Here is a 16,775-nt window from a genome sequence, read left to right as displayed (position 1 = left end):
AACGATGCATGTGTTCTTTTTCCACCATTTAAATGTATTATAATAAAATAACGTATTTCCAACCGTAAAATTACCAATTTTTTTAATATAAAAGAAATATGCATGTATAGTAAATTATATTAAAAAGATTGTTGTGAATATGATTTTTCTTTAGAGCACATATTTGATGACTTTAGGCACGTGCAAGTTTTAAAATAAAAAAATTTTATTCCTCTTCTAATTACAGATTTTTAAATAAAATTTCTCTAACATTTCTCCAAAATATAAGATTTTAGTTGAGATTTTAAAATAAGATTTTACTACCGATAGCATTTTAGTAAAGGCAAATTCTACAAAACAAACAACATTTACATTTAATTGTACATTTTTTTTGAGCTCGTAAATTTCATTTTCAATTTTTTTTCTACCAAGTTTGAATTTATTTTTCTGAAAGCCATACTTATAAATGCGAAATCTAACACAAAAATTAAATACAATTTTTGGAGGTCAAATTTATCAAATGCGAGATATTTGAAAAATTTTAAAAAAAAAACATTTAGGACCTCGCATTTAGCTCTTACTATTTTCTTGAAAAAATTCTCTAGCTCCCAAAAAAAAGCAAAAAAAATTACATTATACTTAGTGTCTTTAAATGCGAGCTCAACTTATTGAGCTCGCATTTCGCGAATGCGAGCTCAATAGCAGACCTCCGAAGAAATTTTTTTTTTTTTTTAAGGAATGGGAACGCGCATGCGACATCTTTAAACATTTTGTTTTAATACAAAAATATAAATCTCTGCCTCCGAAAAAAAATTAGCAAAAAAATTGATGCATCTCTGTTGAGCAAAATAAGAATGTGATTAGCTCGCCACAATCACCCCTTTTGTAGAATTTTTTTAAAATTCATCACAAAATTAGAAATTTGTCGCGGCATATGTGGTATGACAGCAGGCAGGGGTGAATTCTTAGTTTATGATGGAAAAAAAAGGAATTCTACAAAGGAGTCGGTTTTTGGAGCTTGTATAACCTGCGGCATATGATCTTCTGCTTTTGGAAAAATGCTAACAAAATGTTTAAGCAGATTTCTTGACTTTGTAGTTTCACGCGGGACAAAGACAAAAATTTTGTTGCACAGCAGTATTTATTAGCTTAACATAATTTGCGTTATTGTGATTTATTTTGCAGTTTATTTGTAGGATTGTTTAGCTTCTCTGAGGTATAGAGAACTGGTTTTTTTTTTTAATAAGGTGTAGAGTCCTAGAGTTGTTGTAGGATTTTGTTTTCCGTTTGTAAATGCTTACTGCCTATTTCATTTCTTAGTAATTAAATTTGAATTTTACAAAAAAAAAATTCATAATTGTGTTAATTTTCTAATATATATTACTTCATAATTGTTATAATTTATGGTTAAACCCCCTATTATTAACAATATACCCTTAAGCAATCCAAAGAAATTAATGTGCATACTATATATTTAGTATACCATATATTTGTAAAACAAACATCTGCAGGCAACTTAAGGCAAGGAAGTAAAATACCAAAAAAAAATAAAAAAAATACGTGCATGCACTTATTAGAGCTCGCATTTGCGGAATGCGAGCTCAATAAGTAGAGCTCGCATTTCGCGAATGCGAGCTCTATTCTAACCTCGCATTCGTGAAATGCGAGCTCTACTGAGCTCGCATTTCACGAATGCGAAGACCCCCGGACGGAATTCATTGCCAAAATCACCCCTTTTGTAGAATTTTTTTAAATTTCATCACAAAATTAGAAATTTCTCTAATTTCCAAAGCTGCAATGAGCTATGTGGTATCCTCCATGGAGCTCAGAAAGAAGCATCAATGGTGAAAATCAAGTAGGCATACGTTAGCAGTAACCACTCTCCCTCCTTGATTGCTATTATTAATTTCTTTATGAAAGCAATCACTAGTCATGTTCATTTCATTGTTGGCCTAATCATCAATCAAATTGATTTCTTTGTTCAAGCAGCCATCGGCCAGATTGTTTTGTTTCAGTTGTTTTCGTTGTTGAACCAAATATCAGTTAAATGATTTCTTTGTTAAGTGAAAAAAAAAATGAGTCATTATTTTCTAGCAAGTTCAGCTCCAAATTGTCTCCTTGTATTTCCTTTATCATCCTACAACATTTTCTCACAAATTCACGCTATCCTAGAAGTGTTTTAAGTCCTCCATGCTGTCAAGATAGAACGGATATCAATCTCTGATCAATCAGATTTTCAATAATTTGCGGGTAGTTCCTCTTTTAAATGGCATGCTCAAAATGGTGATTTACTGGAAATTCTTGTAACCGTAATTCGTATTAACATTTTCCCCTCAGAAAATTGCTCCACATACTATTCATGTAAAATAGCACCCTAACAGACATAGGAAATTCTCGAAGCCCACTGCTTTATCAAAATTTTCTATCCCTCATCCAACCAAAATTTCTTCTAAGCTCGAAAGCTTTCTGGTGAAGAATAAAAGTTATACAAGCAACCCAAACAAGGATTAGATTATTTTTGTTCTCTATAATCAGCATCGTTCAATAATCAACTAATCAATTAAGCTTTTAGTTTCAAGTTGTCAAAGCTATTACTCCTTTTGTTTTATTGTCAATCTAGAAGCTATGGGTTATAATAAGTAACTAATTTGCTGTAACTTAAATAAACAATTGATTTTTTTTTTTGGGTTTTTTATGTGATGGTTTTGAGTTATTTGTTGAATTTATAAGTCGTTGTCATTGTTCCAATGATTAAATTTTTGGGTTTTTCATGATTAAAAATTTGCCCGACTCAAGGTGATTTCTAGTTATATCGAGGTAAGTTTGTTGATGCAGAAACCATCGCCTAACACACAAATTCTTATGGAAGTAGTTTATGCCTGTAATTGTTCAATCCCAAATCGATCAGTGAACGAAGTATTTTTTTCAAAGATCAAAAGGACAATAATCGACAGAAAGGACAATAAAGAAATATTTTTCTAGATTTCGTCTTGTTACACATATTTTCTTTATTTTTCCAATTGGGCCAGATTCAACTTCAATTTATTTGAAATAGTTATAGGTTATGTTAAAAAAACGCTTAATAGAATTAAAACTTAAGAAGTACAAAATGATCCAAATATTAGTAGCTCTTACACTATAAATTGTTCTAGTTTTCCTGAGGAGAATAACCATACAATTGAAAAAATTAGTAGTTAAGATTGGTATACATCTTTTAAAATCACACCCTCTATCACATTTCTATTTCTTTCCGCTATAATATTCTGGTGCCTAACATTAAAACATAACAAACAAAAGAATAGAAAAATTCACCCTACCTAGCTGCCTACTGCAAAGGACAGCAATTATTTTTGTCATTTTATATGCATAATGTGATCAATAAACTTGAGTATACCTGGCAATTGGGCGGGTTGGGCGGGTTGATATTGGGTTTTCATTAAAATGGGTTACACCCAACCCGCCCAACTTTAGAATGGGGTCATTTTGGGTTATCTCAAACCCATGACCCAAATATTACCCAATATAGTAAATAATAGATTTTGATACATAAACTCTCTCAAATATATTTTGACATACAAAAAAAAAAAATTTCACACACATAAATATATTTTCATATAGATAGACATATTTTCACACACTAAAACACTCACAGATACAAACACGCACTCACTTCTTAAGTTCTTTTGAAATACGTTATTTTTACACATACAAACACACTAAAATACACATTAATATACTTTCACAAATACACACACTTACTAACTATTTAAACTACTTGGATGAATTCGTTATTTTTTTATACAAGTAAGGATTTTCAATCTAGGTATAACTTTGGTCCAAACTAAGAGACCCAAGCAACAATTTTGGTCCAAGTTGGATATAGCATGAAAAATGGCATACCAATATACAATTTTCTAAGTCTTGTTACTTTATTTAGCATTAGCTATTCCAAACATATTTTTAGTTTTATAAAAGTTCCAATCACGCTTAAAGGTGTGTGTATCTTTAAATAATGGAGAAATTAGGAACATCTAAACAATTCACACTTTAAGGTGCGTGTATCTCACGTTGGGCTGCCATTGGATTTGTATTGTGTAGCAATTGGACACTGTTATGATCTTATGTTCCCATTGCTCACAACTCGCAAACACCAACATTTAATAGTCATTAGGTTGCATCCCATCGAGCCGTTACAAGAATTTAGCCATATGAGATTCCTGCTTGCCAAAAGCCGAAATGTGGATATGGTCTTGTTTGGATGGTCAAGATTTAGGCAAGTTATCGTGCACTGGGGTTACACCTGATTATATGATCTGTGGGGCCCCATATACTGGGAAAGTCGTTGACTTAAAGATCAATTCCTGCAGGCGTGATCGTGCGTTTTGTGTTTAATTTGTTTATTTATTTTTTTAACTTAAGTTGGGTAATTGGTGCCCAACACAAATACCCAAACAACCCAAAATATATATAGGGTTTTATTACCCAATTTAAAATTGACCCAATACCCAGTTTACTCAACCCAACCTCTCAAATTGGTGGGTAGGTTGGGTGGGTTGTTGGATTGACATAATTGTCAGGTCTAAACTTGAGATTCATTTCTTTAAGGCTCAACGTATTCCCAGTGTGCAAGTTGTTAGAAACAAAAGTTTCTTGACATTTTTTAGGTGTCATTTAATTAGACACCCAAAACAAAATTCTTTCTTAGTGTCTCAGCATCTTTGGTAGTTACTTGGTTCCCAATACAAATTTCTTAATGTCTTAGCATCTGTGGTAGTTACTTGTTTCCCAAAAAAATTTCTTAGTGTCTCAGCATCTTTGGTCGTTACTTGGTTCCCAAAACAAATTTCTTGAGGGTTCATGCCTTGTATATATGGGATATAATTCATCGATCAGTGGGTACAATTGCCAATAGCTCTAGTAGTAATATTACTTGGTGCTTGAATTAATCAGCTTGTTCTCAAATCAATTGCCCGAGTATCCCAAAAAATGTGGTCCACTTTGCTGTGTGCAATATGGTCAATGGTCATTGCATACCTTGTTTATTATGTTCTCAAATGGCTGAATCCAAAATGCAAAGCTGGAGCAGGTCTGCCTCCTGGTTCTATGGGCCTTCCTCTCATTGGAGAAACTCTACACCTTTTCTTTCCCAGCAATTCATTGGACGTTCACATGTTCATCAAGAACAGAATTCAAAAGTATTAAACAAGCACTGTTAATTCAATTCATCTTCTTCAACTTTTCATCCTAACAAGTTGTAATGACCCTAGATATTTTAAATACCTTTAGCAGAAATGTATCTGCTGCGTTTTCTATTTTAGGAAGTTAGTTAGTAATTCAAAAGTTAGTTACTCTGTTACTCATCAAAAAGGCATGCATGCATGTACGCTCATTCTGTTAAGGGGGCGGTTAGAACACAGAAGGATCTAGAGGAAGAATCTTGTATAAATAAGCCTAAAAGGGGACGGAAAGGTTATGCAATGAGATACAACAAATTCAGTTCCTTCTTTCCTTCATTATCCCTTCCCTCTCACGTATCTTTCCTTCCCTATTTCCTCTGTTCTCTTTCTTTTTCATCTACCCCCTTAGCTACTCTGATTATAATCAGTGGTACCATTACAAGTGGTATCAGAGCTTCCGGTCCTTGGACTAGGAAGCTGAAATCACTATAATCCAATGGCAGATGGAACTCGAATGAAAACTATGGAAGAACAACTACGCAGGCAAGATAGCAGACTCCAAGGAATTCTGGAATCCCTAGCAGCAGACAAACAAATTATGGAAGATAGGTTGGATGCAGTAAGCGGGGAGCTGAGCAATAAATTAGATGCGTTCATGGTGGCCATTTCTCAGCAGCTTTCCAGTGTGAACCGAGGGAATTCTGAGAAGGGATTATTGAGCTCTCCAGAGGGAAGTCACTCCAGGAACTCTGACATGGGGACTCGAGAGCAAGGAGAGAAAACTGTCAGGAGCACCTTCCATGCTAGCACACCTAAATTAGAAATTCCAGCGTTCAGGGGAGACAATCCCCGGGAATGGATCAGGAAACTTCGGAGGTATTTCCAGCTTCTACACATTCCTTTGGAGCAGTGGATGGAGCTAACGGAATTCCATTTAGAAGGGAAAGCAGAGGTGTGGTATCAAGGATTCAAATCTACTAGAGGTAACAAGGTGGATTGGATGGAGTTTTCGGGAGAATTGTGCAAGCGTTTTGGAGCATTGGGACAAATGGATCCAGTGGAGGAATTCAATAAATTGCAGCTTTCCACCACAGTCTTAGCCTACCAGGAAAAATTTGAGGAGCTACTCTCTGAGGTAATGAGTCGAGCACCTCTCCTCCCAGAAAATTATTACATTTCATGTTTTTTGAGTGGACTACCAGATGAGTTACGGTCAATGGTGAAGACTCACGACCCTAAGACTCTATCCAAAGCATTCGAGCTGGCCAGATTGCAAGAGAATGCCTTTGAAGCTTACCACAAGAAGCACAAACCTCCCCAAAAATCTGGTTTCGCAGGGAATACTACACAGACTGCTGCTCAATATACCGCGCCTCATACCAAGCCTGTTATTGCCAATGCTGTCAAGAAACAGAATCCTCAAAGCTTCAGAAAAATCACACCCGCAGAGCTGCAGTACAGGAGGGAGCACCATCTTTGCTTTAGGTGCGGGGAGAAGTTTGGTCCAGGACACCAATGTAAGCAGAAGGAAATCCATCTGCTGGTGGCAATAGACGACAGTCCTGATGATCTGGTGGAAGGGGAGATGATCGAGTACAAGGGAGCACAATCAACCAAGGGTATAGAAATGGAGATACATGCGTTAACAGGGAAAATGACTTACAACACCATCAAGCTGCAAGGGAGTTTCAAACGGACACCACTATCAATTCTGGTTGATGGAGGAAGCACTCATAGCTTTGTCAAAAACTCTGTGGCACGACTCTACCCAGAGCTGGTCCAGTCTATCAAGCCTTTCAGAGTCAGGGTGGCAAATGGGGAGTATTTGACCTGCGACAAGATGATCCCAAACATGAGCTGGACAATGCAAGGTAAACAGTTCACTCATGATATGTTTGTCATTAACTTGGAGCCGTATGATGTGATCATAGGGGTAGACTGGATGGCGGCACACAGCCCCATCACATTCGACTTCAAGCAGCTGAACATGTCCTTTGATGAGAAAGGGGAGAGGATTCTTCTGCATGGAGAATCCAAGGAGACTGTTCTCAAACTCCCTGGTGATAAGGCTGAGAAGGAGGGATGGAGTACCAGAATTTGGAAGCATGCATGCGGACTGCAAATGAAGGAGACTCAGGTAAACACTGTCACTCAGCTGGACACTGATTTTCAACAGTCCTTAGGTGCTCTGCTTAAAGACTACAAAGATGTATTTGGTGAACCACGGTCCCTTCCCCCTTCCAGAAACTGTGACCATCAAATTCCCCTAGTACCTAATGTCAAACCTTTCAAGATAGCACCATATAGGTACCCTCACAACCAAAAAAATGAAATAGAAAGGCAGGTGAAGGACATGCTTAGTAGTGGAATTATCCAGCTTAGCCATAGTCCGTTCGCCTCTCCAGTTCTATTAGTAAAAAAAAAAGATGGAACTTGGAGATTTTGTGTTGACTACAGACAACTAAATGACCTGACTATCAAGGATAAATTCCCAATACCTATCATTGATGATTTACTTGATGAACTGTATGGAGCCAAGCTCTTTTCTAAAATAGATCTAAGAGCTGGATACCATCAGGTCAGGATGATCATTGCTGACATTCCAAAAACAGCTTTCAAAACTCACCTTGGATTGTATGAGTTCACTGTTATGCCCTTTGGTCTTACTAATGCACCCGCAACCTTTCAAAGCCTGATGAACCATGTCTTTGAACCTTACCTGAGGAAGTTTGTGTTAGTATTCTTTGATGACATCCTTGTATACAGTCCAGACCCAGACACTCATCTTTTGCACCTCAAAACTGTCCTAGAAACACTCCAAGCTCATTCTCTTTTTGCCAAGCTTTCCAAATGCGTCTTTGGACAGTCACAAGTAGAGTATTTGGGACATGTTATCAGTGGAGATGGAGTGCAGGCAGATTCTTCAAAAGTCAAGAGCATGATGGATTGGCCTGCCCCTACGTCAGTGAAAGCATTAAGAGGTTTTTTGGGACTGACGGGGTACTACAGGAGGTTTGTGAGGGGATATGGACTTGTTGCCAAGCCACTTACTGAACTCTTGAAGAAGGAAAACTTCCATTGGAATGAGCAGGCTGAGCTAGCTTTTCAAAAACTGAAGCAGCTAATGAGCAGTACACCAGTCCTAACTCTTCCTAATTTCTCTTTACCTTTTATCCTAGAAACCGATGCTAGTCATAAGGCTATTGGTGCAGTCCTAATGCAGCAGGGAAGGCCTATTGCCTATCTCAGTCAAGCTCTGGGACTTAAGAACCTGGGACTATCCATATACGAGAAGGAGTTGCTGTCCCTTATTACAGCTGTTTCCAAGTGGAGACATTACCTGCTGGGCAACCATTTCATCATAAAGACAGATCACCAGAGCTTAAAGTACCTACTAGAGCAGAAGATAACCACTCCCCTGCAGCAAAAGTGGCTTACTAAGTTGCTAGGACTGGACTATGAAATACAGTACAAGAGAGGTAAGGAAAATCTTGTGGCTGATGCACTGTCCAGGAGAGGCTATGAAGAAGATAGCTCTACACACAGTCTCTCAGTCATGAAACCTGCGTGGCTAGCTGAGGTTCTGGAAAGCTACCGAGAGGATAGTGCAGTGATTAAGCTAATCGAAGCCTTGACAATTACACCTAACTCTCTTCCAAATTACTCTTTTGATAGGGGATTACTCAGGTATAAAGGCAGGATTTACATTGGAGCGTCAGGGAGCTTGCGACAGAAGCTGATAACTTGCTTTCATGACTCGCACCTTGGAGGACACTCAGGCAATCTGGGAACCTATCAGAGGTTGAAGGGACCATTCTTCTGGCCAGGAATGAAGAGAGAGGTAGAAGGTTGGGTGCAGCAATGTGATGTCTGTAAGAGGAGCAAGGTAGAAAATTGCAAAACACCAGGCCTACTGCAACCACTTCCTGTCCCTGAGCAAGCATGGCAGCACATTGCAATGGACTTCATTGAAGGATTACCTAAATCTCAAGGATATGAAGGAATACTAGTGGTCATTGATAGGTTTACCAAATACTGCCACCTCTTAGCACTACCCTCCAAGTATACAGCACAATCAGTAGCTAGCATGTACTTTGATAACATCTACAAGTTGCACGGATTACCCCTGAGCATTGTATCAGACAGGGATAGGCTGTTTACTAGCATGTTTTGGCAGGAATTGTTTGGGAAGCTGGGTACTGAGCTGCACTACTCCACTGCATACCACCCTCAGACAGATGGGCAGACAGAAAGGCTGAACAGGTGCGTTGAGACATACTTGAGGTGTCTTTGTTTCCAACAACCTCACAAATGGAAGTTCTTACTAGCAGCTGCCGAATGGTGGTACAATACCAACCATCACACAGCCTTGAAAATGACTCCTTTTCAGGCTCTGTATGGTTATCCACCCTCTCAATTAGGCCTAGATACCTTAGAGACCCCAGTAGCCGCTGTGGAACAGTGGTTGGGGGATAGGAGGAAGTGGAATGAATTGCTGAGGGGAAATCTAATCAAGGCTCAAAATCGAATGAAGCAGTTTGCTGACAAGGACAGAATTGAAAGGAGTTTCCAGGTAGGTGACTGGGTATACTTGAAATTGCAGCCTTACAGGCAAACTTCAGTAGCAATCAGGAAGAATCTGAAGTTATCTTCCAAGTACTATGGGCCGTATAAGATCCTTCAAAAGGTTGGAAATGCAGCCTATAAGCTAGAGTTACCTGCTGGTTCTTTGATACATCCTACCTTCCATGTTTCCTTGCTCAAACCATCTGCAACAAATCGTGTTGTGACTCAGGAGTTACCCTTGACTACTGCTGAGGGGCAGATTAAAATTGCCCCGGAAAGTGTACTTGATACTCGTGAAATCATAAGGAAAAAACAGAAGATGACTCAAGTGTTGATCAAGTGGGTGAACTTAGGCACGGAAGACTCAACTTGGGAGGATGTCACAGTAATACAATCACAGTTCCCAAATTTCCAGCTCAATCCTAGTGACTAGGATTCTTAAGGGGAAGGTGTTGTAATGACCCTAGATATTTTAAATACCTTTAGCAGAAATGTATCTGCTGCGTTTTCTATTTTAGGAAGTTAGTTAGTAATTCAAAAGTTAGTTACTCTGTTACTCATCAAAAAGGCATGCATGCATGTACGCTCATTCTGTTAAGGGGGCGGTTAGAACACAGAAGGATCTAGAGGAAGAATCTTGTATAAATAAGCCTAAAAGGGGACGGAAAGGTTATGCAATGAGATACAACAAATTCAGTTCCTTCTTTCCTTCATTATCCCTTCCCTCTCACGTATCTTTCCTTCCCTATTTCCTCTGTTCTCTTTCTTTTTCATCTACCCCCTTAGCTACTCTGATTATAATCAGTGGTACCATTACACAAGTTCTCTGTTTTGTAGATTTCACTTCTATTTTCTGACCTTGTTATGTGTGAGTCTGTCTAACCGTGCCCATTGAATAACTGTTAAGATATACTTCAGATGTTAAATTTTTGGAAATGTAAGATTAATTAAAAAAAAGTATACAAATGTAAGAATAAATAATAATTGTTAGTGTGTGTGTGTGTATATATATATATATATATATATATATAATAATTTGGTAAAATTTAGGTATGTCAACGATTATCTATTAGGCATCCGTTAAAAAATTTCTTTATATACATACATACACACGTACACACACATATTAGCATTTTTTTTTCTAACAATATTTTTTTTTCCTGTATTTCAGACATGGACCGCTTTTCAAAACAAATATAGCAGGTCAGCCTCAAGTGATCCAAAAGTGAACCACTGTCTCTTCTTGCAAGAAGGAAAACCAGTGCAGTTCTGGTACATGGATGCATTCTCCAAGGCTATTTCTCCAGATGGAGAACACAAAACAAATCAACCTGGCCATCGCTACCCGAGAAGCTTCATACTAAATCACTCTGGCGGGGAGTCTATTAAGGAAAAGTTGCTTTCCCAGTTAGAAGAATTGATTTACAGAAATTTGGGCAGCTGGTCCAAACATGATTCCGTTGAACTTAAACGTGCATTTTCAATGGTGAAACTTTTTTTAAAAAAAACCGAATCAACTATTTTATATGGGGTTAAAAACACATAAAATTTATGGATAACGATAAAATAGTTACTTCAGATAATTTTGTGATTATCAAGCGCAGCATCTGTAATTTTGCTATTTTCCTGTTTATTTTTTATTTTTATTTTTTAACCCTTTTTCCAGCTGAAATCTGAATAAAGTTGTAAATTGTTTTCCACTGTAGATGGTGTGCAAGTTTACATCAAGGCAACTGTTTGGACGTGATGCTGAAAGACTTCGACAAAGTACAGCTGAGAAATTGACCAACTTTATACAAGTTCTCATGTCATTTCCTTTGAATATTCCCGGAACAAGATTTCACAAGTGCCTTGAGGTAACCGAGCATAAAGATAGACAAAGTCTAGAAATGATCAAAATGCTTTGTTATCCTTTCAGTGGGAATATCATATTTTCCAGGGGCAAGCCTTTTAATAGCTGAATTTGAGCATATACTTCAAATATTTCAGGAAAAGTACATTACGGGAGATAGTAAAGGAGAAGCAGGCTTCACTTGATGATAAGATGCATGAAGGAGACATTCTTAGTCAATTCGTAAAAGATATGAAGACGGAAAAATTTGCACAGGAAGATTTTGTTGTCAAGATCTTATTTTCTACTTTGTTTGCCACCACTGAAACAAATTCTTCAATAATTTCATTAGCTCTCAAACTACTTTCTGAAAATCCTTCAGCAATAGAACAATTGCAGGTTAGTTTATGTTTATAGCTTCGTGGTTTTTGGCATTCTATGGAAGTACCTTATCCATATATCATATGAACAATAGTTTGTTATAGATACTCCCCATTGCTTTTCAGGTTGAGCATGAAGAAATCCTTAGGAATAGACCAAAATCAAGTTCTTCAGTCACTTGGGATGAGTACAAGTCGATGACATTCACACTCCAAGTAACACCTACTAATGTCTTCAAGTTTCAAATTATGCATTATGGTTTCTATCCTCGGTGTTTGCAAAAGCCATACATGTGTTTATATGCATTTTTATGAGCATGGAGTAGGTGGTTGGGTTTTTGTGCAATAACATGTTATACGTTTTTTAAAATTTAGTACACACTTACAGATACATCTATTGATTTGCTCCACACAAACAAATGCACGCGTACAGTAGAGTTATGTGAATGTACACCAAATTGTATAAAAAAATATAACAATAGTGCAACTGCATAAGGACATCAACTGTACTTGACCAAGTCCCATTTTCACAACTCACAAGCATAGGATCACATCATAAATAGCCTATTTCCTTCACTGCTGTTTATACTAAACTACTTTCGTAATCAGCTTAAGGTTGAAGCATTTCATGTATATGACACACTAACACAAACATAAAATGCAGTTAATTCATGAAACCGTAAGAATAGCAAGCATCAGTCCTGGACTTCTTCGTAGAGCCACAAAAGATGTTGAAGTGAATGGGTAGGTTGCAATTATGATTTAGTGTATTGCACAAATTGGAAAAAATTTTACTTACTCCCAATAATGTGCTATATAGTATACAACACCTGAAGGCTTCTGCGAGACTCATTATATGCACTTTATTCCCTTTTAGGATACACTATTCCAGCCGGCTGGGGCATTATGATTGCCTCTTCTGCTCAACACTTAAATACTGGAGTGTTTAGAGATCCTCTTGCTTTCAACCCATGGCGTTGGAAGGTACTTCTTCAATTCTTAGCTTTTTATTTGTTTTCTGCTTTCTCTCTTTTATTTTGAAGTCGAACCACTTCTCCTTAACTCTACAATTTTCGCTTGAGATGCCTCATTGGAGAGGCAAATGTTTGCAAATTGATTTTGCTATTAAACGTATACTGCTTCTTGCTCCTATCGGGACCTTGATCCAAGCGTTACAGCGATGAACTTTATGCCTTTCGGTAGAGGTGTGAGACAATGTGCAGGTGCTGAATTCAGTAAAGCACTCCTGTCGATATTTTTCGTGTTTTGATGACCAAATACGGGTATAACTTATGGGCTTCTAACTTCACATTCATTTACTGTGAGAAGAAAAATATACTGAATTATGTGTTTTTGCGTGTATTCGTATTCGACAAGAATTTATTGGTCTCCTTATTATAGATGGAAACTTGTCAAAGCTAGCAACATTACTCGTACTCCATTGCTGAATTTTGGAGATGGGATTCATATTAAAGCTTCTAAGAAATAAGGACACGACGAATTTTATGTCCTCCTTGTCATTAATGTACCTGGTTCATGCGCTCTTGCTTGTTTCTCATTTTTTTCATTTCAACTTGATGCTTAGCATGTATGCTTGAGATATTAAGATATTCTTACATTCATCTTATTTATCGCTTCATGAAATGTGGGTAAACGGTATTAAATAAATAAACTTTTCCATCAAACTAAATTATATGTTGTGTGCTCAGGTTTTTTTTAAGGATAAGTGCTCATTAGAATTGTTAATGGGGTCAAACCAACCTGAACTCTACTCGATTGATTTGAAGAATTTAGGGCCAAATCTTGCACATCATTGGATTGGGTTGAATTTAGGCTTCAAAACAAGGACCAATTAAATTGTAAGTCGAACATTAGCTTAATGAGACTCGACCCGATTAGTACCTAGCCCACATAATTAAGTATATAAGTATATATTTTTTATTTATAATGATGTATATTGGTTAATAGTTATATGTGTTATTACAAACACAATTTGTAATTCACTTATAATGGTAAAATAAAATAAATATTACATGCACATAATATATAATTGTAAATTAATTATGAGCTTCAACCAAGCCTAAAATAGGCCCGAATTCCTAATATTTTTTTGAGCCGAGTACGAGTCTTGAACATAGAACTTGAAGCCCAAATCCAAAAGTCCAAAAGCTCTACTTTAATTTGTGGGTTGAATTTAGATTTCCAAAAAATTTCATTATCCACCAACTTTTACTGATTTGCAATTTCAGTCCCAAAACTTAATGCATATTTTGTCTTGATTCTCAAAATTTAGTACCATCACCAAGGGATATCAAAATATATGGAAAACTTGTCTCCATTACTATCGTTAACTAAAAAAGTGTCATCTAAGATGAAATTTCAAATGTCTTTAACGACGAATACTTGCAAAAGTTATAGATAAGCCCTTAGTATACTATTTTAAAAGTTTTAAGTTCAGCCCTTTGTCAACTTAAACTTTTTGAAGATTAATCCTTAGTAATTTCAATCATAAAATCAACAAATTTAAAATCCTCACATACCTAACATATACCCAAAAAAAGAAAGTGATCATTTTAATATATTCAATTATGCTATATTAATTCAACATAATACAAAAAGATTTTAAATCTTGTCCTGTCACTTCATGTTCAACCTGCTTGACTAGTATTTTGTGTCATATTCAATATACTTGATTAGTATTTTGTAGAATATTTAGTGTCATATTCAATCCACTTGATTAGTATTTTGTAGTAATTCGAATCGAAATTTATAGCTTTTTGTATGTTGATGAAAAATATTTATTGATTTAATCATCAAATTTGATTCATTTATTGCGCTTGGGTTCAATATTGTTCGGCCTGCCCCAACTAGTATATGTATATCTAACACAGTCTATTGTCTGGGCCAGATGGTTTGCCCGCCCTTAAGAGAGCCTGACTTATGGTCTCCATTTGCCGGTTAATTTCTTAGAATATACATGAAAAAAAAACCATCCGTCAAATGTAGTTCTGACTCTCGGGATGTTTCTTAAAGGGTAAATTCTGTAGTGTATTCACATATTTCAAAGACAGGTGTGGAAAGTAAATTATATGGCAAAGAAGCTGGCACGTAGCAACCTGACATGTACGGAGATGAAGGGAATGTTTCTAAAAAAGTAAGTGGTGACCTATAACCGCGGTGAATGTAGCGTACGGCAAATGTTGGAAATGTATTGGGGTGAAACGGAATTAACATAAATATAATGGGGTAAGGAGTAAAAAAAAACCCGTTAACTTTATTAAAACAATCCCAATTTTTAACTCTTTCGTCCATAATAACAACGCAGTACCCATATTGGAATGCATTTTAGAATAAATAGCCAACTCTTTATGGCTTTCTTACACTACAACTAAAGATTAAATCCATTTTGGATTGGTCAATCTTATATTCAAACGGGTGTCCCAGTTTAAAAGTTTCAGCTCCCCTTGGCTCTCTTCCATTACAACAACATAATACCGAAGGTGGCATAAAGACAGACTGATTTATCGGATAAAAATAAATTAAACCCGTTGGTGAGTAAAAGACCAGCTCTTTGTGCCTTTCAACCATTACAGTGACAGAGTACCCAACGTGCCTTAAATACAAATGTTGGGTAATGGGATAAAATTTAGTTAAAACGGTTGTCTTATAAACGACCTGCTGTTTACGGCTTTCGTCCATCAGACGTTCAGGAGAACCCAATTTCGTAGAATACAAAATTTTTGATCGGAAAGCATAAAAATTAACAGCCGGTGTCGGTTCTGTTGTATAAAACATCGAAGAAAAAGAGAAAGCAGTACTAAACAAAGCCATGCTGGGGCCACCGAAGAGGAAGCGTATTAGGTACTAAACACACAACCATGTTGGGGCCCGCAGTGATGCGTGTGTTTGAAGACAGGTGGTGACGTCGGAATCGAAGGCAAAAATTTGGTAAAGAAGAAGTCAAGGCGGAATAGACAGAGGTGGTGTCTACTGGCGTAAATTTAGGCGCAGGCGGTGACGGTAGATATATCTGAGGAAGGCCCTTGCGAAGCTGTGGTGACAGAATGCAGCGGCGTGGAACAGAAGCAGAGAAATCAAAGGTGAGTACTTTTTTGAGTTTTTCCATAACTTTGAAAAATGGAGTAAAATAACGAGTAAAACACATGTACGTCTACTAGGGTGATTTCTACAGTTCTTGTAAGAGGTAATGATAGAGGAATAAGGAATACGAAGTACGGGGTGTAAGACCCTGCGTCTTCGAACGAAGATGTAACGAAACCGGGAAATTATCGCAGTTTATTTGTGCACGGAGCTTTGTGTACGTACGTAGGAAATGTTGGTCCTCTAATTTGTATTAAATAGTGTAAAGGAAATTAAGCAGAAATGAGTGAAGACGTGAAGAAGACGTTGTAACAGGACTAAAGTCTTAAAATAGAGTGATTTGGATGGCCGTGTGGACATCGATAATGGCCCCCATACTGCATTGCGCATGGTTATGTGAAAAGAATTAAAGAAACACACAGTAGAGGTTGAGTTTGTTGGTGTTAATGAAAATGCATGTCGATAGTGGTATTTTGTGCTAAAGGTTGATATAATTGCATCAGCCACACTTATAAAAACTGTGTATATGAATGTTAGAGTAATGTTTATCGTCTGCATTTTGTGAAAGTTGTGAGGTAAAGTATGGTTTGTTAAGTGAAATGATCGTGTATATATGTTTTGTTCCATTAGTAGACGATCAGTATTTATGTTACAAACGAAAGCATATGGGGAGGCTGAAAAAAAAATGTTAAGCGACCATGGTTAGAAAAAGCATTGAACAACCACACAGGGGTTGTAAGT

The 16,775-nt window shown here is 36.9% G+C and overlaps 1 protein-coding gene across 1 annotated transcript; it reads left to right on the top strand.

The window, feature by feature from the left end:
* The first annotated feature begins 5,652 nt into the window (after window positions 1-5,652).
* On the top strand, window positions 5,653-12,681 carry LOC113765461. Its single transcript, XM_027309655.1, has 6 exons — window positions 5,653-10,107; window positions 10,894-11,208; window positions 11,429-11,568; window positions 11,712-11,952; window positions 12,060-12,149; window positions 12,598-12,681. Exons 1-6 carry the CDS (start codon window positions 5,653-5,655, stop codon window positions 12,679-12,681), a joined length of 5,325 nt encoding a protein of 1,774 aa, XP_027165456.1.
* The last annotated feature ends 4,094 nt before the right edge of the window (window positions 12,682-16,775 follow it).

This window comes from Coffea eugenioides, chromosome 1 (genome assembly GCF_003713205.1).
Source record: "Coffea eugenioides isolate CCC68of chromosome 1, Ceug_1.0, whole genome shotgun sequence".
Taxonomy (NCBI): domain Eukaryota; kingdom Viridiplantae; phylum Streptophyta; class Magnoliopsida; order Gentianales; family Rubiaceae; genus Coffea; species Coffea eugenioides.
Note: the sequence above shows the minus strand (reverse complement) of the source record. Positions and strands in the feature narration are given on the sequence as shown.